Raw genomic sequence first — 24947 nt, 5'->3', positions numbered from 1 at the left:
AACTGCTAGTTAATATTAGATGGAACAAAACTCCAGTGCTCTCACGTTAGGGTATCCTCAAGGTATTTTTAAGTTGTAGATCAGTGTGTTTAACATGAAATTGTACAAATTTTCAAAGCCAATTAAGCAACTTGTTACATCTCCCTTTAAGAGAATATGTGGCGTCTCTAGTAAGTAAGGTAAAAGGCAAATGAACAATACAGTACTTGTTCCCTTTGTGCTTTGCCTCTTTTGCTCTTGCTTCTACCTCCCAAGTGGTGTGATCACAGACATAAGCCATCATGTCCGACTAAGCATACTATTCATTAAGATTATTTCTTTCCTTGTATTCAAGAGAGATTTCACATAATATATCCTGATGAGTTTCCCCTCCCTCTACTCCTCCTCCAGTTCTTCCCCACCCCACCCCCTCACCCAGATCCATCCCCTTTCTGTCTCTCAGTAGAGACAAACACACTTCCACAGGAAGATAATAAGATAAGATTAAACAAAATATAAATATCAGAATAGGACAAAACAAACAACCAGAAGGGAAAGAACCCAAGATCTGGTGCAAGGAAAAGATATAGATGGAGAGATACTCATTTGCTCTCAGGAATCCCATAAAAACACTAAACCAGAAACCATAATATAAGCACCCAGGTGCAGACCCATGCAGGCCTTATAAATGCTGCTGCAGTCTCTGAATTCTTATGACCTTTGTTCATGTTGATTCAGAGGGCCATATTTTCTTGGTGTCCTACATCCCCTGTGACTCTTACATTCTTTCTACCTCCTCTTCCACAGGTTCCCTGATCCCTGAAGGGAGGAATTTGATGGAGACATCCTATTTTGGGCAGAGGCAAGGTGTTTACTCTCTGCATATTGTCTGGTTGTGAGTCTCTATGTGTTCACATCTGCTGCAGAAAGGAAGCTTCTCTAATGTTGGCTGAGCAAGGCACTGATCTGCTTCCCTGGCCAGAGTCTCTTTGTAATGATTATATATGTCAGATTCAGACAAATCACACGGGAAAACTTTAAATTTGTATTTAATTGTTAGTGTCAGCAAATGTTGAATGAGTGAGGCAATTATAACAAAAGTAAATGCACAAGAGAATTTCAGTAATGACTAATTATAGTAGATCCTATCCTAGGAGAAGCTGCTATACACAAGCCCCAGTGACCATCAGGTAGACCTGACCCAACAGTGTTGTGTCTGTCTTCTCTTCCCTTGCCTCCAAAGTAAAACAACATCTAAGCAACTGCTTCTCTGGCTCTTTAAAAGCCTCATCGCTTTCATCTGACAATCGAATGCTGGTTCAAGGCTCACAGCTAGGCCTTCCTCTTTTCCCTTCTCATCTCTAGAAATAGACTTCAATCACATGGAAGTAACTCTTGCATGTATCCATTGTCACTCTCTAATGTGTCCTCTGAGCCCAGACCTGCTTACCAGTAATATCTTCACTAGGGGTATAAGGGACAGAAGAAAGGGCATCCAGCTGCCCTCAGTGGCATGCACCGGCAGACCCACCACTAGGGAGGCCGAGGAGTGAGAATCTGTAAGTCTGAGACCAACCTGAGCAACACAATGAGACTCTGTTTTAAAATTAAGTAAAATAAAAGGTGTCCCATGTGTCTAATAAGCCCTCTATAACACCAACGGGGCCCTCATCCATAAGGGGACTGTATATAAGGTAGCTTTAATTCCGAATCTCAGACGTCAGACTGATCTACATGTACAGCTGCCTTGAGGCCTTAACCACTGTTCAATATTGGTAATTAACACTAGAAACCAATGAAGGATTCTCTTGTGCTCTTGGTGAATTAAGTATGTCATCTTGGTATTACCACTTTGAAACTGGGACCTAGTTGATCTAGTTTTCTTCATTCATTATTTTAACATTAAGAAACATTATATCTGGCACTGTGACTAAAAACATGAACCTATCTTTATGAGCACTATACCATAATTGAAGGAGGCAGACATCGAGTAAGTAAAATAACACATAAATAAATTCCATGAATAAATGAATTCTAGACTGTAGGATATGATTCAAACTGGACACTATCTGTGTCCCTCTTTACATATATGTTAAATTTTTATTAAAAGCTTTAAACAATGCTGACAATTATGAAATCTATAAATTGGAGACAGCTTTAAAAGTCAGTTCATTTACATTCATCATTTGATAGTGAAAGACCTGGATAAGTCCAGGTCTCCCCAAAGAAAGCCCTGGATAAATACAGGTTTTCCCCCACCCCACCCCCACCCCAGCAGGAAGAAAATAGCCAAAACTCTAAGCAGGAAGAGAAGAATCAGAAATATAGGATTAACCAGTTCAGTGACTGTGTTTCAGAAACTAGCTGAAGATAAAGTTAGATTGTAATCTTGAGAATAATCTTGAGAAACAGGGAGTTTCCCCCTTGTGATTATCATTGGGATTTTGGAATACTGTGTTTTAGGAACTAGCTGATTATGACCCTGAGAGTGATCTTGAAAGGCAGGGAGTTGCCCCCCTAGTGATCATCACTGGTATTTTTGGAATTTTCTACACCCTCCCTGTCCCTTTTGGATCACTGGGCTGTGGTTTCTTCCCTTAAAAACTCCTTCTCCCGGCCACTCGGGGTCAAACTCTTCCCCTGTGTGGGTTATGATGGTCTCTCATGAGTTACTGGGGGGGTCGTGTTATCCGGAGATTTGAGTGAGAGTCTCCCCACACTGGGGGTCTTTCAATAGCTAAGGACACCAGAATTCTAGGAGGCCACATGAATAGCTTTCCTTAGGAAGTTAGCTGTGCTAGCTCATTTTTGTTTTTTGTTTTTTTTTTAATTGTCAATTAGATACAGTCAAGGCAACTTCAATTGAAAAACCACCTTATCAGATTGGCTATTGTGTTGATTGACAAGTAACAGGGAAATCCCAGGTTTGAGCAGCACCATTCCTAGGCAGTTGGGCCTGGGCTAGATAAATAAATCAGCTAAGTTCTGGTTACAGAGCAGGCAGTATTCCATAGTTTCTGCTTCAGTTCCCACTTCTAATTTCCTGTATTGAGTTTCCTGCCCTGGTCTCCCTTGGAGAGGGATCCTTACCTAGAAATATAATCTGAAATAAATCCTTTTCTCCCCAAATTGTTTTTGGTCATGATGTTAATCACAACAACAGGGAAGCAAACTGAAACATTAATTATGCAAACTAAAGGGACCCTTTGTTGTTAGGCTCTTATACCTGGAGATCTAAGTGCCTTAACCCCCAGATCATCTCACCCACGCTCATGTATCCTACCCTTCTTAGCACACAAACCATTTCCTAATATAATACCCCACCATCTCCACCACTGTGGCCAATAGTTCTATTAATAAAAATCTACCCACATCTCAAAGGTACAACTGTAAAGCCCATTTGGCTTTCCTCCACCATAACGACCTACGCAAAGTTCCCTCCTCTACATCTCTTGGGCCTGCATCATCACTTACCCTGAACTGTGTATCCCTTACACTCCTTAAAATTGAGCACATATGCCTTACGGATAGAAAATGCATTGCCACTACTATGCTTTGGTGATTTCTTGTTCTAATGAATAACCAACCAGTGCCATAGCTAACCAGAGGGAGCAATCATCCTACTTAAGGATCACTGGCCTGTAAGAATCACTCTGAAGATTCAAAACTCCTAAAGAAAGGCAAAAGTTCAATGCTACAGTCAGGAAATCTAAGCTTTATTTTAGGAACATTCATATGTCATTTAGTATACCTAAGCTTATTAAGATTAGGTAAACAATGAAGTAAACAAAAAGTAATAACACTGACCCAAGATCTGAAAAGGCTGGGCGGACTGGGATGACGGGTGTCTATCCAATAATGTCTTCTGATTTGTATGTATACTTTCAAGCATGGTGTATACATGTGTGGCATATGCATATGTAGGCACATGTAGAGGCCAGAGCTAATGCTAGGATATCATCCTCAATCATTTCACTACTTCTCTGAGACACTCTTACTTAACCTGGAGATAACCATTTCAGCCAGATGGTCTCCCTCCACTCCGCCCCCACACTGGAGTTTATAGATGTGTAGAGCCAACCTCACTTTATGAGGAAGGTGGGATCTAAATTCAGGTCCTCATGCCTGTACAGCAAACACTTTAACCATTGAACAACCCACCCTGCCCCTAGAATCCATGTATAGTGCTGTGATCGCAGAACGCTCGTGACTGTGGCAGTAAGATCCCCAAGTTTAAAGCCCCCGTGGACTACATAGCATGATCTTGTACTTCAACCCTCCCCCTCAAAAAAAGACATAAAAGAAAGCCAAGTTCACATCTAAATTCAGGTGGCTGAGTCAAAGGATCACTATGTGTCTGAGGGCACCCTGGGTACAGTGAGTACCAAGAATCACAGAGGGAGAATGTCTCAAAAGACACATGTGTAAGCACACACACATGTGTATATATACTTACATGTAAAATGAATTTTTGTCTTTTAAATAAGGAATAACTTGAAAAAAGGAAACCAACTATCTTCAAAGTTATTAAGTAATCTTCTCTAAAGTGACATAAAAAGCTCAAAATACAATTGGCCTAAAAAGCCCAACCCTCCCCACCCCAAAAATATGCCAGGAAGTACCTAATTAATTTTAATTAACAAAGGGCACCACAGGAAGGACACCTGGAGCTTTGGCAAGGCAGTTCCTATATGCATTTCCATTTCCTGCTTCCCTCAGAGCACCCTGGAACTCTCCTTTCCGGCAGCCTCTAACAACAAGATCTTCCAGCCTCCTTTTCCCCAGTGTTTAAATAGCTTCTGTTTGGTTGTGAGGCTTGGCCCTAACACAATGTCACATCTGACCTCTTGAACACTTTACTTTCACCAGCTTCACCTTGAAGCCAGAATCATGGTAAAGGTCAGGAAAGGATGCCCTGTAACGTAGCCAATCCACTGCAAGAGCAAGTCTTGCTTGCTACAAAACAGATCCAATGTGCTACACAAGACAGGTGACAGCTGGGAGCCCCAGAAAGATGACAGCTGCAAGCCGAGTGTGAGGGTAATCGGGGTAATCATCAACAGCCTACTGGGGGACTCTGAAGCTCTATAAAAGGACGTACACAATTTCAAATAACATGACACTCTGGATGATGGTGAGCCGAAGCAAGCCGCAGACCAACCTGGGTTGCTCTTTTCCATGGGGCAGGGGTGGGGGGCAGAGAGCTTGAGAGACAGAAAAATGGAAAAAGAAAAGCACTCCCAATGTGATATAGGTCATTTCCTCTGCACCCAAAGAGTATGCCCAAAGAGTCTTTAACCGTAAGTTTCCTTTATTAAAACTGAGTCTGAATCCCAGCACTCGGGAGGCAGAGGCAGGCGGATCTCTGTGAGTTCGAGACCAGCCTGGTCTACAAGAGCTAGTTCCAGGACAGGCTCTAAAGCTGCAGAGAAACCCTGTCTCGAAAAACCAAAAAAAAAAAAAAAAAAAAAAAAAAACAAAAAAAAAACTGAGTCTGAAGCTGGGCATAGCAGCATCCATCCATCCTAGTACTAAGGTGACAGCGGCAGAGGGATGAATGTAGGATGGCAAGGCCACAGAAGATCTTCCCAGCAGCCTGCTTTTCTACAGCCTTCGAATAAAAAACATTTTTATATTTTTGTTTTGATTTGGTTTTGAGACAGGAGTCTCATTATGAAGCCCTGGCTGGCCTGGAACTATATGTAGAAGAAGCTGGCCAGAGACTCAGAGAGTCATCTGATTGTAACTGCCTCCAGAGCTTAGATGAAGAAGGCACAGCCACCTTCTTAAACAGAGAAAGAAAATGGACTCTTTGGGGCTGCAACCTAAGTAATATTTGCTGACACTTCAGAGGAAAAAAAATTACACTCTCTAATAATTAAATTTAGCTCATCTACCACATACTAGGTTCATACATAAATAGTAGTAAAAAGGGGGGAGCAGAAGTCCAACTGGATGGGAGATATTTAAGTCTGCCCTAACTACTTCTATCTTCAGGCTCTTGACTCTTTACAGTAAGCTTGCTTAATTTAGATGGTAAAGAAATCTAAATTTAGTTGGCAGGTGCTAAACAGGGAAACTGCTTAATTTTAGGATAATCTATAGATTGGGTACACTTTACCTAGTATATGGAAATGGTTCATCACCTTTTTGTAACCATTTACGATAATCACCACAGGAAAACGATTTACATGTATAATTACATTTAGTTTTCTTTTTTCCTCTCCCAAATAGAAGGTTTGGAATCCCTGAGGCAGAGTGACAGAAACACTGGGGTTTTTTGTCTGCTTTGCTTACTAATGACTTCTTACTCAGAAGCCATACTGGTATGCCTTAAGTGTTCAATAAATGTTCATTATTAACACATGAATGAACAAATCAGTATCACTGAGGTATAGAGAGGATCAAAGATGTGGCTGGAACCTGAGCTTAAGTGGTCTGATACATTCATTCTAAGTGAAATGTTGTTTCCACCTAAGTGTCTGCCTTTGGTTCGACTATTTAAAGTGTGAGCCAGCATGGGCTTCTGCTATTGTGACTAGAAGTACAGTTTCAGATAATGTTTATGCCCAGAAGGATAACCCATATGCTTCAGGAAAAAAAAAAAAAAGGACAGCTCAGAGTATCTTCATGTTAACAAAACTGCCAGTTTTCTAAGGAGTGTATTGTCTTTCTTTCGAACAGTAACATTTTCCAAATAAATAATACTGTTAAGTGAAAAATTCGGTATCAATTAAGTCTGACTTAAAAAAACAGTTGCTGTTTAACACAGCAGTAATTCAGTACTAGAGGCTGAAGGTTCAACATTCAGTACTTCCAAAGAGAAAAATGGGAAGAGAGGGGCACTTCCGGGTCGTATTGAACAAACAACTACAGATAAGGAAGTACCACTCAAGAAGGTGTTTGGGACCGAATAAAATCCTTGATAGGGCGGGTGCTGGAGAAGAGTGGTACACTTCCTTAATCCTCCAACTCAGGAAAAACTGCAATGCCCGCCGCACTGCCGCCGTCAAACTACCTCTAGCCAGGTCACTATCCCGGCCGCCCGCTCTCCCACACGCAGAGGCTGCTACTCGGAAAAGGTCGGTCTCAAGGGGGCTGTCGTCGCCCGGAACTAGGGTGACCACCTTCCCAAAACCCGGGCCACCGACCCCAAAGCCTTAGCCCCACCCAGCTCGGAGCGTCACCTTCGGGGAGGGGCCAGCGACCTGAGCTGCGTAGGCCACACCCCCACGGCTGTTCTCCCGCGAAAATTCGAAAAGTGCCGTTTGAACCCAGTTTACGGCGAGTGACCGGAAAGCCACTCGGAAAGGACAGGAACGGGCCACGGAGAGGCAGGCGACACCGGGTCGCCAGGTCGGTCCTTACCAGCGGGAGCAGCGCAGAAGCCTCTCCAGGCGGGCGAGCGCCGCGCGGCTGTAGGCCCAGGGCCCGTCGTCAGCCGGCTCCATGGCGGGCGCGGAAGCAGGCTTGTTCCCAGAGCGGACGGTCGGCGGCCTACGCGGCATCGCCTCGGAAGGCGGGAGGTCAGGTCCTGCTCGGGAGGACGCCGTGCGGAGCCCCAGAGCCGCTGGAACGCCGGGGCAGCGCGGCGGAAACGCGCGCGGGAAAACTCCTGGAGACGGAGGGGCGCGGCTTGAGGCCACGCCCTCAGAGGCTGGGGGCGGAGCTTCAGAGGCGCGGGCAAAGTTCCGGAAGCGGTGGGGCGAGGCTTGAGGCCCCGCCCCCGGAGTTGTGTGCCTGAAAAGCCGGGAAGGTCGCTGGGTGCCTGGAGGAGGTGGGGGGAGTGGGTAGAGGTCACGACCTCAAGCCCCGGGAGGCGGTCGTGTCGAACTTCCTGCGCGCGAAACAGAGGGGCGCGGCTTCAAGGCCACGCCTTCAACGTAAAGGGGGCAGCCCTCCCACGGGTGTCATTCCGGAGCAGGGCTTGTGCACCTACCCTGTAGCATCAGACTTGGTGCTGAAGCTGTCAGCAAAAAACGGCGTTTTCGCTACTGTTGAACTTGGAAAAGCTTTTCCCATGGCAATAAAAGTACTTGTACCATTCTGCATAAGAAAGTTTTTTTTTTTTTTTTTTATCACCATAGAACCTTCATCTGGCGATGGATGGAGATAGAGACAGAGACCCACATTGGAGCACTGGACTGAGCTCCCAAGGTCCATATGAGGAGCAGAAGGAGGGAGAACATGAGCAAGGAAGTCAGGACCGTGAGGGGTGCGCCCACCCACTGAGACGGTGGGGCTGATCTAATGGGAGCTCACCAAGGCTAGCTGGACTGGGACTGATGGAGCATGTGATCAAACCCTATGTAGCTGACAAAGAGGGCTGACTGAGAAGCCAAGGACAGTGGCACTGGGTTTTGATCCTACTGTGTGTACTGGCTTTGTGGGAGCCTAGTCAGTTTGGATGCTCACCTTCCTGGACCTGGGGAAGGGGAGAGCGAAAACCTTGGCCTTCCCACAGGGCAGGGAACCCTGACTGCTCTTTGGACTGGAGGGGGAGGGAGTATGGGGAGGGGGGGGAAATGGAAGGAGATGGAAATTTTTAGTAAAATTTTTAATAAATTTTAAAAAATTAAAAAAATAAAGAGGGGCAGAGAGCACAAATATGAACATAAAAAAAGAAAGTTTTCTTTTTCTCCTTGCCAAACACAGAATTCATCTTGCCACTACCTTAAACTCTAAAAGTCAGTAGGTAACGCTCCTTTAATCTTAGCCCTACAGAGGCAGACACAGACGTTTCTCTGAGTTCAAGGACAGCCTGGTCTACAGCTTTCCAAGACAACCAGGGCTAGCTACACAGAGAAACTGTCTCGAAAATCCAAAAATAAAAATAAAACTCTAAAGGTATTTCCTTGTTTTCTCATCAGGTGGCCTATGCCAACCTGAGGAACATGTCATTTTCCCATGAAGCTTCGCTTCGACGACTCATTAAAAGTCTCTGTCTTGCCTTTTTTTTACACTAAGATTCACTTTGGAACCTGGAATTTTCCTCTTACCAGGGCTCCTTCAGATCCTTACTCAAACATCAGTCCTTGAAAGGTTTTCCTGATCCTCCATTTAGATTCTCCCAGGTCCTTTCAAGATTACACTTTGTGTCGTGTATATTTATATGAGTATGTTTCTTCCTCCGTCTCCAGATCCCAAAGGGCCAGAGATCACTACATCTGGCCTGTTCCTTAGTTCAGTGCCTGCTCTAAGTCAGGCTGAAGATTCAAATTCATGAACTGTATAAGACAGTTCTCTTATAGGTACCTCACTTTGAAGAGTCCAAGAAATAAATAAATATGGATTCCAAAAATGAGGAATATATATATATATATATATATATATATATATATATATATATATATATATTGTTGCAAGTCTGGGAGAATGAGAACAGACCATCAGCAGCTTTTCCAGCAGATCAAGGATCATTCACTCACAGGGAGCTGTTTTCTCAGATGTTTGGGAAGCTTAGATTATTTTACGACTGGCTGTTTCATTTACAAGACCAGAACTCCCCCCCCTATAAATTGAGAATGGTGTCCTGGCCAGTCCCGATAAACGACAGACATGAACTGAGCTAACCTTTAGGAGACAGAGATAGGTGACCTTTGGGTCAGATACTGTCTCCTTTATGGACAACTGGCGCCACAGCAGGGTATTTTATGGGTTACATCTGGTCAAAAGATTAGCTGACCGGACTAAGCTCCCAGGCTTACTTATCACTGCTGTCAAACTGATGGAGTATACCTTGCAAAAAAAACCTGGGAACAGACAAATGGGACTGTCCCCAAGATGACCCAATCCCCTACCAATAGAAATACTGTTACTAAGCCCCCCCCCATGTAACCTGTAAATCTATAAATGTTGAATAAAGAGTTGGATGGGGTGATCAGTTGGCGAGACCTGCTGATTCACCCACAGACGCCTGTGTAATTAATAAAGTAACCTCTTGCTAATTGCATCTGTTGGTTCGGGTTATTGAGTTAAGGGGGGAAATCGCCACCCTTGAAAACGAGGGTCTTTTCAACTTAATTATCTATTAAAACCTCAGAGGGTACAATTGGGTACTGAATACAACATGGGTCTAAATCACTGTGTCTACCCCAAGTACATGAGTTGAAGCCCTAGCCACTAATAGGATGGCATTTGGAGGCAATACCTGGCGGAAATACGTAGGTTTCAGTGAGATTTTGAGAACTGATGAACCAGCCTGCACCTTATAGTAAAGACAAACCAGGTTCGTTCCTGTTTATGATTAAACTTCTGTTTCTTAATTGTTCTCTACTAGATATTCCATACCAACTGTTTCTTTCAAAAAGATGTGACCGTCTTGCAACACCTACCCTGTTTCAAAAGGTTGACTACCCTGTTATGACCACCTTGCAGTCATGTCTTTGTTTCAGAACGTTGTTATGCCTAACTTGTGCTTATGTTCTGCACCTGTAACCTGTCAGAATCCTGTATTTTGCCTGTCAAATCCCCCATTTGGAAACCCTACCCCGAGATATAAAAACCCTGTCTTCCTCATGTCTAATTCTGACCTCTTGGATTCTGCCTTAGGGGGAGGCAGCCCATGTACACAAATTAAAATGCTTACTTTAACTAGTTTGGCTGTGTTTATTTGGGTTGGTGGTTTTTCTCCTCTCATCTTTGGGATTAACAGAAACACCGTAATCTTCAGCTGAGGAAGAATTCATTCACTTTCTACTGTGTAAGAGCACAGGAAGTAGGGAAGGCCCTCATCTGAGCCTAGCCTTGCTGACACTGATCCTAAATGTCTGTCTTCCAGACTGTCATAAATTCTTTACCACTTGACAGTGACAGAAGCTGACCCTGTGTTTGCTGTTCTAGAAAGGCCCCTTGACTTCACATTTGTAATGTGGATTAGTAATCCACTTGGCTCACAGTGTGTTCTAGAAATGGGGCTATGTTTCCAACCCTGACCCTAGGCAAATCTGTCACAAGGTTGTCATTGGGATAAATGAGTGATTGGCATGAGGTTCTGGGTCCATTTGGAGCCCAGGCAGAATGCTTAGAATATGGCATCCCCCTTTCTGCCTTAGCTCAGTGGCCCAGAAGGATGCTTGCTTGTATACCTAGGGGTATTCACTCTGCCTTTGCGGTGCTCCGGGGTGGAGAATCAGAGGTCAGCAAATGTCTGCTGAAGACCAGAGCCTTCTCCTCAGAACTAGCTAGGGACCATCTGGTCAAAGAAAGCACAATTGGGTTTCGCCCCTGTACTTCCCACAGAAGGCTTTAGGAAGCGGTGGCCAGTCTGTTTAGATGGGGAAATCATAACGAAGTGGTCAGTATAATGGTCTGTCCTGTCCCTTTAAGAGACAAACCCCGCCCACTGCCTCTGCTGAGGCTAGTGGATCTTCCTTCTGCTTCCAGCCTTTTCCAAGTTAGCTTCTGCCTTTCTTCTCTTCTTCCTCCTTCTCCCCTCCTCTCTCTTTCTGTGTTTCTCTTTCTCTCTCTGCTCTTCTCCCTTCTCCCCTTCCCCTCCCCATTCCTCTTCAAGGCCTACTAAATAAGTATCCACTTTCTCTGTATGGGTCTCTGTTTCTCACTCACCATGTGGCTTCCTGCCTGAGACTGGCTGCCTTTGTGGTCCACTGAGGTCTCATGGCCCACTGCCGCCATTTGGGGATCTGCAGCGTTTTACCTTAATATTTGTTGCTTGTGACTAGGCTTTGGTACTCTCCACGTTCCCTCTATCCTGCTCCTGCGGGCGGGCTGGCTGAGGACACGTGGAACCCTGGCCTCAGGAACCAGGCTTCTTCACAACAGCTCTGCGTTCTATCTGCCTGAACACCGACCTCTACACACACCAGCAGCTTCCGTGTTAAGTTTTCCCCTTCCAGCCCCCAACCACAGCCATCACCGATACTGTTGAGCCCTTTGCTGACTGACACTCATCTCTACTTGATTCCCATAGCTAAAAACATGATTGGACTAACCAGGTTGGTCCTCCCATGCTAGCACTGCACATGTTGTGCGGTGCATTTGATTTGGGGCCTGGAGTCCCTCGGATTTTTCTTTCTCCTTTTATTTTTTTTTTTGTTTTCTTTTGGACCACTCATAAGTGGTCCCCGCCATGAGAGACCCCTTGGAGCAGCCTCTAGTCTCTGGCTTCAGAGTCGCTGGGACCCGGAGTCAGTCAGGTTTCATCCACACCCTGCCTATAGAGAGGAGACATTCTCCTAAAAGCCCCGTGGTGTCGCTGTTCTTGCGGGTTTTTACGTTTTCAGCTATGGAATATAAACCCTCAAACTATGAGACACTAGTCTGCGAATGCTCTGCTGGTGTCCCGCTGCCTCCGCTTTTCCTCAAACTATCCCTGCCACCGCTACCACTGGTACTGCAGAAACCAACAAGATTAGTCGAATCTTTTATGATTTTACACAATATGTTGAATATTTATTCAGGGGGTTATGGAAGGGAAAGGGAGAAGTGGAGAGCAGAGAGAGAGAGACAGAGAGACACGTGCGCATACAGTAAGAGATTCAAGATGGGCGGGGCTTGCCCCTAAAAGAACCAAAAGAATAACATTCCTGGATCCTTTTTATAATAAAAAGCTGGAGATTAGACACCACAGTTTGATGGAATTGGGGCAGTGGATTCTCAAAACTGCTTCCAGCTGATTTGTGGGCATCGTCTTGTTGGGGGGGGGGGGACCTGAGAGAAGGCTGGGTGCTGGCCACATCTTGGCAGAGCTGGTCTCTTTGCTCCCGACCAGGTGTCTGTCACATGGAAATGTATCCTGTTTAAGGTATTGGCAGAACAAAGAACAAAGTTAAATTAAGAAAAAAAATTAAGATCAGGGAATTGAGGGGGATGTATCTGACCTGTTTAATGTGGAATCTTTAATTTGGCTCCCTGGAACTCACAAGAACTCCTTGGGTTTGTGAAAACAGAAGTGTTAGACACATAATGACTGTAGCATATTTTTGTACAATGAAAAGTAATTTTTTAAGACTATGGAAGGCAGCATAAGGGATAAATTTGATTTGAAATTTATTTGGTGAGGTAACCTGGCAAAACCTCTCAGCTATCAAACTTTCAGAGGTCTTTGAGAAGGATAAGATTTTACTTGAGTTACTGATTTAAAAAGTGATAGAGAACTTACTTGGTTGGCACCCAGAGCTACTCTTTTTTGGGTTCTCAATGGTCACTGAAGGTTGCACTTGACCTTTGCTGGTTAGCGCCAGGCCTGCCAGGCTCCAGAAGACCCTGTGGGCTAAGAAATCTGTAGGAAGACAGGCCTACCTTGACCTGAGCAGCTAGGCTGTCGATTCCAGCGATTCTGTCCATATCAAGAGGTCTTTAGTTTAGACGAAAGGCAGTTTTGCCCAATGGTCAGTGCTCGGCAGTCGAAGCGAACTGCAGAAGGATGTTGTTCTGTGCCCGTCTGTCTTCTGTCTTCTTTGGAGAAAGCAGAGAGCTGCAGCTAGGAGCCAAGCTATCTCTTTTTGTTATGAAAAGTTTTTTAATAATTAAATATTTAAATATCACATTCTCCAGATCTCTGAGCAGTTGAGGCTGTTTATTAGGTACAACTATAGTATAGAATCTGTCTGGAAGGTTGGGTTTGAGCTTGACTGTTCTGGCTCTTAACAGGTAAGATTTACACTCATAAAAAAGACAGAAAGAAGAAAAAACTGTTTGTAATATAAGGTTAATGGCAGAACTGACAATGGTAGAGAACAGCTTAATATATTTTTAAGAGACTTAAAAGTACATACCAGTTTAGAACTGAGACTTATGATTTTGTAGTCTGAACAGGGATTGGGCAACGTGGATGCCTTTGATGGGCCCTATCAAAGGCATGCCATTGCACAAAACACATGTAACAGAGTTAACAAGAGGATTTCAGTGAAAACTGGGCTGGGGGGGAAGGCAGGGTATACATAAAAATGGGAGAGCTTGGTCATGTGAACTGACCCCAGTGAACATGGCGGCTACCACGTGTTGTGGGAAAAAAGTTACAATTTTTGAGCTGTAAGGATTTTAAGCTTAATGAGAAGGACCTAAAGGTGTGATCTGCTCTCTTGCTAAGCCGCCATGTCATAACACAAGCTGCGGGGGGGGGGGGGGGGGGGGGGCAGGGGTTAAAAGGCTGGAACAAAAAAAAAAACTGCACCATGCCATGGCTGGAATTGAAAAGTTGGCTGGAATTTTAAAAGCCGGGGAGCCGGTTGCTATCCAGAGCCAAAATCGTGAAAACCCGCAAAACAGCACGAATACCCAGGACTCATGGACGAGCGTCCTTGAACCGCGAATGGGGTATTATAGCCTAGCTGGATTCTTGTGACCCAGAACCCAGAAAGGCCAGGGCCGTTCTAAACAGCGGTTAACTTACAAAAGAAGAGGAAAAGGAAAGAGAAGAAATGAAGAAAGGATAAAGAAGCTGAGGGACCCTGGGTCCCCAGTCGAATGCTCTGCACCGGAAGTGTGCAGTGCTAACGGCAGGCCGATCGACCCCTGGGGTCAGTCCAAACATGATTCCGGTAAAGAAAGCAACTGTAGCAGAACAGGGAGAGACTAACTGATTGAAGCCATCCTGGAAGCCGGTGGTGGGAGTGGAAAAAGAACCTGGTTCAGGATATCTGAGTCGCATGGCTCCAATTTTATGATTTTACACAACATGTTGAATATTTATTCAGGGGGTTATGGAAGGGAAAGGGAGAAGGGGGAGTGAGGGGGGAAGAGAGAGAGACAGAGAGACACACGTGTGCTCGCCAAGAAGGGACAGTAAGAGAGAGATTCAAGATGGTAGGGCAGGGGTGGGGGTGGGGTCGCCGGGAGTGTGTGTGGCTTGCCCCTTAAAGGGCCAAAAGAATAACAGAATCCACGAGGCAGCTGTTTTCAATTATGTCTTTTGCTCCCTGCCACAGCTTATGGTATGGCAGCTAGGCAACAGGGTAGATCACACATCTAGGTCTCTTGTTATTATATTTAAAACTCCCACAGCTCAAAAATCATGGCTTCTCCATATAACGTGACCACTGCCATTTTGACTGAGGTCAGGTGACTTCACCGCCATCTTAACTGAGAGCCAGTTCAGGTGACCATGTCCTGACATTTTTACTTAGGTATTCCCTCTCTGGTCCCCCAGTGCTGTCTCTGTTACATATGTGTTTTGTCCAGTGGTGTGCCTTTGGTAGGGCCCACCACGAGCATCATCTTCACCCAGTTCCTGTTTAATGTGTGTGTGTACATACATGTGACTTAAATGCACCTATGTTTACTGTTAAATGTTTTAATTGTCTGTTTATTGTATGTCATTCCAAACTACAAAAACAATGTCTCATGTTTTAAATTGGTATGTTTAATTTAATTTAATGTTTTAAATTGGTATTTAAATAGGATTAAATCCTAAATACCCAATCTACCGAGGATTAAAATTCCCATCCACCAAGGCAAGTGGCTCTTCCTTCTACTTCTAGCCTGAGACCTGCTTCTTTTCCATCTCTCATCTGAAGGGGTAGCTGCTGCTATGGCTCCCCCCATTTCTCTCTCTCTCTCTCTCTCTCTCTCTCTCTCTCTCCCCCTCTCCCTCTCCCTTCCCCCCCCCTCTCTCCCTCTCCCCTTCCATAACCCATTAAATAAATATCCAACCTCACTCTGCATGGAGTGCCTATCCTTCTCAGTCTGTCACATGTCACACAGCTCCCTGCCTGGGACTTGCTGCTCCTTGAGGCCCACTGCCTCACGTGAGTTTTATTTTGGTGACCATAACAGTCACCAAAACTATGATTTTGTTACAGCAGCCCAGCCAAACACAATCCTTTACAAAAAGAAACATTTAGGGTGTGGCTCAGAGATGTTAGTTTTGACCCTGATGTTTTTATTTTCAGAACTCTTTTTTCCCTCAACTTCAGTAGTCCTCTGCATAAAAAAAGACCCAACATATTTCAGTGACTTAACCAAAATCCGTCATTTGAATAGAAGCAGATGAACAGGTTAAATCAAAACCTAGCCCCAACCCTCTATGCCAAGTGCATGCTGGGCAGGTACTCTATGGCTGAGTCACATCCCAACTGCTCCTGTTGGGGCTCATAAAGCTTTTAAAGAGACTTTAACACAAGTTAACCACCACACCGTTTTTCTAAAACTCAGAGGCCTCATGAAATTAGTCCCTGATCACAGACGCGTTCAAGCCATTACTGATTCTTTGCTGGACCTCAGGTTAATCAAGTCCTAGGTAACTTCAACTGTTCAAACTTAGAGAGCCTCTGCAGCATTCATGAAGTAAATGGCAATTTCAGGACTCCGGCCCACTATCATCTCATACAAATATGTGACCTATGTCAAATATTAGTTTTTGAGATAGGATCTTGCTATGTAGTACAGATTGACTTGAACCTGTCATTCTCCTCCCTCAGCTTCTTGAATGCTGGGATTACAGACTCAGGTTCAATCTTCTAATCTCTGCACATTAATTTTCTCTGAAAAATGAGAATAATTCATATAGATTTTTGATACTATCATAGGAGCATAAGTATGAATTGCCTAAATCTATAAGCATCCATGAAATGGTAGCAGTGAGGACAATCCTATACTTATTAAAGAAGAACATGAAACACATTTATCAAATGCTTTTTTAATTATGGCACTATTTCACTGTGATCAGGGTAAATGAAAATTTCACATTTTGTAAAATACTCTTGGGACCAGATATTTCCAATTGGCCCATTTCTACAATAGTGTTGAAACAATCATGATGCAGATGCAATGAGTTCTCTGCTAGTTTCCTGGTTTCTTTCCCTCTGCCGTGGCCCAGATACCTCTTCTGCAGGGTTCATGTTATCCTCAGCAGCTGTGTAATGGTGGTGATAGGAGTCTTCAAAAGAATAAATAAGACTACCCTCCTGTCTACAACTGCCCTTCCCATAGCTTCCAGCTCACTCTGCTATCAATCAAGTTGCTTGGCCTTTACTATTACTGGAGATGGGTTTTATATTTTGGAACCAACTCATCCCCTCAGCCATAAATGCTCAATTTCAAAAGCCAATTCTTGTGTGTGTGTGTGTGTGTGTGTGTGTTTACGCATAAAGCATAGCCTTTTTATGATGAGGTGACCAATAGTGGTGAAAATACTGGAATCCTTGAGTGGTGGTAGGGCACTTCACAAAACCTGTTCCACCCCCAACAAGAAGTGGGGGTGTGAATGAATACTAGAATTATTCTCTCAGAGGCAAAAGAAAATCTGTACAGAAACCCAGTCTATCAATAAGGTGTCACTAAAGCCTGACTTTGCAGCGTTTCTCACTTAAAGGAACTAAGTAGCTCCTAGTCCCCTTTCAGCAATTCTTCATGAGAACCAACTGTGCACAAACTTAGGCTTGTTCCATTTCATTTTGTACATGTTTCTCAACTAAGTAGTACTCCAAAGTTCCTGAGACTCTCAAAACTATTTATCCCCCCACCCCAAATTAACACTGTGATCGTAGGGGGATTCTGAAACACACAAATTGCTTGCTCTAACCTATTTCCCTATGCTGTGCTCCCACACTTTCCCCACAAGGCTTCCGTTATCTTCCATCACGCTGTGCACAAAGGCATCTCAGTCTGAATCTCTTTCCTGATTGTCAAGTTTGATGTCATGTGACTGTTTGTTGGAAATTGTCATGACACTATTCCTGTGCTGTGATGGGTATTATAAGTGATAAGCTTTCTTGCAGCCACTTGGATAAGCATATATAAGAAGAAAAAATGGAATATATGGATTTAAAATCCCCAGACTTTTCTCCCACGGATAATTTACAAGTTAGTAAGGATATTTTACGAATCTCTACCCTCATTAACTCTCCTCTGACTTGCCATTATGGAATCATGCAATGGGGTCAACTGCTTTGACATGTTTAGAGTACATTCTCTTTGTCAGATACAAAGATACAAAGATGTTTATGGCTGGGCAGTAGTGGTTCATGCCTTTAATCCCAGCATCTGGGAGGCAAAGGCGGATGGATCTCTGAGTTGGAGGCCAGCCTGGTCTATAGAGTTCCAAGACAGTAAGAGCTAAACAGAGAAACTCGATCTCAGGGCAGGGGGCAGGTGGACCTTTATTAAATCCAGAGCTTGGAAAAAATGCAATTTGGAAGCAACTGATTAGGCATAAACACCTATGTTAATTAATGAAATGAATGAACAGCCACAGAATTTAGGATCATGATATCTGCTGTGTGCATCTGACTGAGCTTAGCCTTCCTGCATAAAAATGCTATTAAAATAAGCTAAAGTAATATGCTTTATGCTGGCTTTTCTCCCTCTGGAATCCAATGTGGAGTAATAATTAAGCACATAGAGTTTGGAGATCAGCAAAGCTGATTATAAGCCAAGCCCTGCCATTTCTTAGATTACCTCCTTGGGCCTATTGTTTTGCCTATTTTAGGATTTCTTTTCATCATTTGTAAATTTAGAATTAGTTTATACCACTCTCTGAGCCAGGTACACAGTTGAGTGAAGAAGTACACACTTCACAAATATGAAGTCCCATATTTGATGATGAGAGATGGGGAAGACCTAAGGACAGGAAGAAAGAAGAGGTGCTGGAGAAAAAGAAGAAGAAAAGAAGAGAAAAACAGAGGAAAAGGAACTACTGACTTTATACTCATAGGGCTGTTGAAAGGAATCACAGACTGTGAAACTGAAGCCCTCAGTAGAGCACAGTCAATGATCTGGGTTCACCATGGACTGTATAGAATTAAACACATACAATTAAAACTTAATTCAAAACAAACTGTCAGTTAAATCTTCTTAAATAAAGCAGCTACTGGATCTATAGGATTCTTTAGCTTGTTGTAAGGACCTGATAATAAGAATCTTCATGACTCTTTAATTAACTTGAACATCTTTTGTTTATATCATTGTGTTGCTCCTTCATGAGGAAAACATCCCAAGAAATTGATGCTATTTATTGCTAAGCACAATAGACAGATTTTATGAAAAAAACACACAAGTAGGATGAAAATTAGTCAATATCCACCACCCATGGATATCATAATGATTAATGTGGATCTTGCCTTGATCCAGTCGGTTGTGTCTGTATATATTGATCAAGATATCAGCTAGAGTGGACTGTTTGCATAACTGAACTGTTTTGCCATGCTGCAGTCTCTGACTTGTACATACAGATTAGGTCCTAATGTCACAGAGACCTTGGCACTAAGTGAAAAGTTACCCAAGGCTCTAGAAGTATCTGCTTGATTTTTTGAGATAGTTTTTGGAAGGATGTAAGCAGCATCTTTGTGGGCACTCCCTCATTTGTCAGAGGATCAAAAGCAGCTAGTTTAAGGGCATAGTTACAACAACAGGCCCCTCTAGAAATTGTTTTTGATAGGCTTTTGAATATCTTCTTACTTTCTGGTCACATGTCAAATTCCATATGACGCAAATAACTCATTGGTCATTGCTTTTTGTTCAACAGATGTCAGAGTTCAGCCCATTCCACTGCATTTTATTACTTGCTATTTTTAAGAAAATACCTCAGGAGAAACCCCCATTCCCACCCCTTTTCGATACAGTGTAATTACTGAAGCACATAAAGCGGTTATAGCAGGAATTTATCACTTTCAGGTGGAAACACTCCCAGCCAAATAAAAGATAGAGTAGCAATACCAGAAGCAATTCATAACAGGCTCACTGACATTTTGTGTTGAGAAACCCCACCACCGAATAAGCATTAAGTCGTAAATCTCCGTAAACGTGATTAAGGCAAGCAAGTTATTCTTTGAAGGGACACTGTAATAAAAAAAGTGCCGTGATGCAAAGCAGGAAACTTCTGTTGACAAAAATCACCAAAACAGCTGTCAATAAAATTTAAAAACAGCTTGTTTAAAATTCTGCCGGAGTCCAGCAGCTGTTTGTTTGCACATAAAATGTTCATTTAGGAAATGAGCGCTGGCCCTACTTGGGGTTCCGTTGTACTTCATAATTCTGCAACCAATTTAATCAAATTTATGAAATGATTGGAATTCCTTCCAAAAGAGAAGTAACCAATGTATTTGAATATACCTCATAAGCAATGTGTGTTCCATAAAGAGAAGAAATGAAGACTTTATACCATTATCATAAATGTCATGATCAATTATAAACTGCATTTCAGCTTTATTTATCCCCCATCCCATATGCTGTTTGAGAATTGTTCCTTGTTTGTGTTGGGTGCACTTCACTAGTATAGGTAGAACCCTTTAAAAGTTATTAGGTTTTAAGATTTGGACAGCTTAATTAAAATTTGGTTACCTAAATTGCACCACTGTAGGTGAGATTATTAAATTATTAAATCTCACCTTGATCTTACTGCATATGCCTTTATTTAGTAACTTCTCTCACTCTCTCAAATGATGCCTTTTGTATTTTTTCAGATGAAATAAGAATAATAGAAAATGTCTTATCCCAGTATATGGATAAATAAACTCACACACGGTGTAGCGCGTACATCTTGGTGTTATCAATACATCCTAGCACTTTCAACAATTCCAAAACATAAAACAATTTTGTATGAAAGTAAACAAATTAATTAAAATTGATAATAAAAGGGAAAAGGAAATCACTGTGTTGTGTACCTCTGTAGTCCCAGCTACTCTAGAGGATGAGCCATGAAAATCCAGAGTCTAAGATCAACCTGGAATACATAGAGTATTCTAGACCAGCCTGTGCTACAATGTCCTGCCTGAAAACACATCACAACAAAGCTGTACTAGGTGGCACACAGCTGTCATCCCAGCACTGAGAAAGCTGAGTCAGGAGGATCATACTTTTGGGATCAGCCCAAGGTATAATGAAATCCTGTCTCAAACATGCATATGCACATGCATTCATGTACGTGTTCCACTGGTTTTAGTGCCTAGAAAAGAATCGGTATTATCCCAATTCACTGCAATTACATCACTCTAAGCAGTGGTTCTCAATCTGTGGGTCATGACCCCTTAGGGGATCACGTATCAGATATCTTGCATTCCAGATACTTACAGTATGATTCATCACATTAGCAAAATTACAGTTATGACATAACAACGAATAGCTTTATGGTTGGGGGTCACCACACCGTGAGGAACTGTGTTAAAGGGTCGCAGCGTTAGGAAGGTTGGGAACCGCGGCTCTACAGCGCAGGTACCATTATCATCCTTCTTGTCAGAAGGTGAAACAGTGGTTAGTGAGCTGGGATACACAACTTACAAGCAGCACAGCACAGAACTAGATCCGGGGCTCCCTAGCTTCAAACCCAGACTTTCAGAACCTTTGTAACCTACTTTGAATTCCATTCAACTCCAAAGGATGACATTTAAAGCCAAATCTATTGAAATACAAAGAATACACGCTAATTCCCAGACGATGGTGCACTGTACATTACAGAGCTTCTTTGTTTTTAGAGTATAACTTTTTAAATTAATTTATTGATTCATTTGCATCCCGACTGCAGCCTTCCCTCCCTCTTTCCCTCACTCCTCTCCTCCTACCCCTCCCCTCTCCTTCCCTACTCGGTAATCGCTCAGAAAGGGACAGTCCTCCCTTGGGCTTCAGCAAAGCATGGCATATCAAGCTGTCATAAGACCAAGCACCTGAGAATTATTAAGTTATAGTCTCTCCTTGCAGAAAATGGGCTGCCTAGTTACTGACAAGGCTAACAAAAGAAACAATGGAAATAGTATGTGGCATATAACGCTATTGTTCGAATGTGTGTGTGGTAACACATAAGCATCACAAGAGGGCAAGGGAAAGACTGTTTCAAATCACTCTAAGAAGACTGGTGTGGCTGTGGATAGCTTTGTGGCAGAGAGGAAGGTGGAAGTTTAAGCCTGGCCAAGAAACGGTTTGAAATAGTAGCTGAAGGAGGCTTATTTCAGATGGGCAAAATTGGGAGCATCCACACAGACAATGAACAGGGAAACATTGCAGCCATTCTACTGGAGAGCTGAGATACTGAATTGAAGCACAGACTGCTTTTTTCCCAAAATCCAAAAAAGTCAGACAATAGCAACCCATTTAGTTCAGCCTAATTCATATTAGATAGTAGTGGTCATAGCCAGAACACAACAGGATGCATTAAGGAGCTGCTAAAATTTGGGGAGAAATCGGTGACAATATCACCTTTACAGAAGGAGGCTTGCAGGAATCAACAACTAATGGCTGAGACTTTTGTCTGCTCATGTGTCATCCTCAGAGAGAGTCAGTAATGTGGCTCTCAGATAGTCAGAAAAAAACCCCTAATTAAATCAAAGGAAAGAGAGCAAAATTAAAGAACAAAAATAGCTTCAGGATATCTGAGAAGGGAAACAAGCATCCCTGCATTCAAACTAATCATTCTCTATTTATCCACACATAGTTTCAGTTTTGGTTTTAGTTTTTGGTTATTTAGATAGACCTCGTTATTCAGCCCTAGTTGACCTGGAACTCATTGTGCAGCCTGGTCCCAAAGTTGCTGCAGTCTGCATGCTGCTACCTCCCAGGTGCTAGGATTACAGGTCTACAGCCCCAAACCCACTTATCTAACTTTGGCATCATCCAAGGCATTATTGTTACCTGATACACATGGGCTCACAAGAACCACTAGTTAAATCTTCCAGAAATTTTGCAAGCTTTTTGTTTAAAATAACTATAATTTAAGATCACTTGTAAATATAAAATTTACAATGTATTGCTATTTTTTTTATTTTGATTGTCTTAGGTAATTCTCATGTACCCCAGGCTGGCCTCAAACCCATGATGTAGTTGAGGATGCTTTTGAGTTTCTGATCCTTCTGCCCCTATCCCTGGTTGTTGGGACTCTCCACCATTCCTAGCATCAAACAGATTATTATGTTTTTAAAACAAATTTAATAAATATTTAAAACTTATCACTACTTAAAAGTTTTACTATATTTTCTTATTATCTATGCTTTTGACCCTATTTATATTTTTATTGTTATGACTAAATACCATAGTATTTGAAGGGAAATTCTTATACATCTATTGCCAGCCCCGTGTTCAATGACATCACCATCATAGATTGGAAAGACTGGAATTAACCCTGGTGAGAGCATTTACACCGCATGCACAGAGGAATGGATAAGTCATACCTGTTGCCGTTGTGTTGTGAGTGGCCACACCACAAAGTCTCCTTACAGTGTTCAAAGCATAATCAAAAAAGATAAACAACAAATAGATCATAGTCAAAAAAATTTGCTGATTTTTTTCTCACTAAATTAGTTAAATGCACGACTGATACTGAGATATTGAAACTACACTCAGAAAGTTCAATGTTTACCAGCACAGCAGTGCCCCTTCCTAATGTGACATTTTGTGAGTTCTCTGACTACTACCCTATAGAAGTTCAGTACTGCCAGAATAATATGGCATATTTCACCATGTCTTGGAAAAGTTGAGGTCAACGGTTTTTGTTTTTGTTTTGATTTTCATCTAAGTTCATATGCTTAGGATGGCCTGAAGTCATGAGTCCTCATTTTTTTGGGGGGGGGGGGACTCTATCCCTCCAGTACAAAACTAACATTCTAGACACATGACACTTGGTTCTGTTCAGACAGGGAGAATGCCTTTTCCCGTCCCAATACCAAGTGTTGTCTTGGGCTCTTATCCTCAGACACGTTATGAGAAATCAGTTCTTTGGATTTTTCAGTGCTTTTTACATTCAAGCATAAATCCATGGAGAGCTAATTGGCAGAATATTCCTGCCCCGCTTTTCTATTTTCTTTGTCTCCCTCCACCCCAGAAATAGACCCCAGGCCCTCATTAGGGAAGTGTTCCACAGATGTTTTCTATCCCCAGCTCACTTTCCACTCTGTTTTGAGGGTATGTCTCACTGAGTTGACCAGGCTGACTTTGAACTAGTTCTGTAGTCCAGGCAGGCCATGGACCTGAGGTCCTACTGCTTCAGCCTACGATGTAGCTGTGATTACACACCTGTGCCATCAGGCACAGTTCACTTTTCCGCCTTTATGTATTTCCAACAGACATCACTAATTAACACATTATATATTTAACTTACTCCTAACTTGCTATCTGTATTACTTCAGAGTGTGTATGCTAAGAGAGCAAGGATTTCTGTATACCCACCACAATACCTCTACTGCCCAGATAGCCCTAAGGATGCTTCACACGCACATATGAATCAATTAATGAGGACAAGGTAGAAGAAAGCAGGCCTTGGTTAAAACAGATTTCACCTTTTGATCCTACAGTAGTTTCATTTCTGGATCCAACTCTCCTTTCTTACAATGTTTGTTCTCCACAGATACTCCCATGTTGTTTATATCCAACAAGCTCTCTAATGTGACTCAGTTCTCCAAGCTGCATAGCTTAGTTCACTTTACATCTTTTCCCATACCAGCTTCCATTTGTACATACAGTTGTAATGAAAGCAATTATGATGTAACCTACATATCTGGAGTAAAATAAATGGAGCATGTCAATGGGAACTGTAGAAGGGACAGAATTAAAGAAGGCACTCTGGAAAGCAAAGCCAATGGGATCTCACTGTGAGCAAATGTTCTACCATTTCAGCACCCAAAATTTCTTTCAAAAATACTTTTAATAATATTTTAAAAAATGGGCGTGGTAACATAAGACTGCAATTCCACTACTCAAAAGTTGAGGCAGGAGAATCAGAAGTTAGAGGCCAGCCTGAGCTGCACAGGGAGCTCAAGGTCATCCTGGGTTATAAACAGACACCCACATCAAAGACACAAACAATACATTGTCTAAACATTCCAGAACAAATTTCTTTGATGGGGTGGCTTGAGAAAATTCTTGATGATTTTTGGCTAGGGGATAAACATTAGCAATATTCAAAGCAGCAAAGGGCAGTATTTAAACTATTTTTAATGCTACCAGGAGAGAAAAGTCAATTTGGGGCATGAGAAAGAAGAAGAGAAAAGGATAAGAGAGGAGACTTTGCAATGAAAAACACAGTCTGCTGAAAGATCAGGAGGTAGACAGCTGAGCAATGTAAGAACTAGAGGCTTTCATTACATAAT

The 24947-nt window shown here is 42.7% G+C and overlaps 1 protein-coding gene across 1 annotated transcript in view; it reads right to left on the bottom strand.

Moving 5' to 3' along the window:
* Positions 1-7487, bottom strand: part of Bard1 (BRCA1 associated RING domain 1) — a 73654-nt gene extending 66167 nt beyond the window's left edge. Inside the window, exon 1 of the mRNA XM_038340178.1 lies at positions 7348-7487. Within this exon, the coding sequence (XP_038196106.1) occupies positions 7348-7487 (140 nt within the window). The remainder of the gene's footprint in view (positions 1-7347) is intronic.
* Positions 7488-24947: the final 17460 nt, after the last annotated feature.

Source organism: Arvicola amphibius, chromosome 8, assembly GCF_903992535.2.
Source record: "Arvicola amphibius chromosome 8, mArvAmp1.2, whole genome shotgun sequence".
Taxonomy (NCBI): domain Eukaryota; kingdom Metazoa; phylum Chordata; class Mammalia; order Rodentia; family Cricetidae; genus Arvicola; species Arvicola amphibius.
This window is presented reverse-complemented; position numbering and strand designations above follow the sequence as displayed.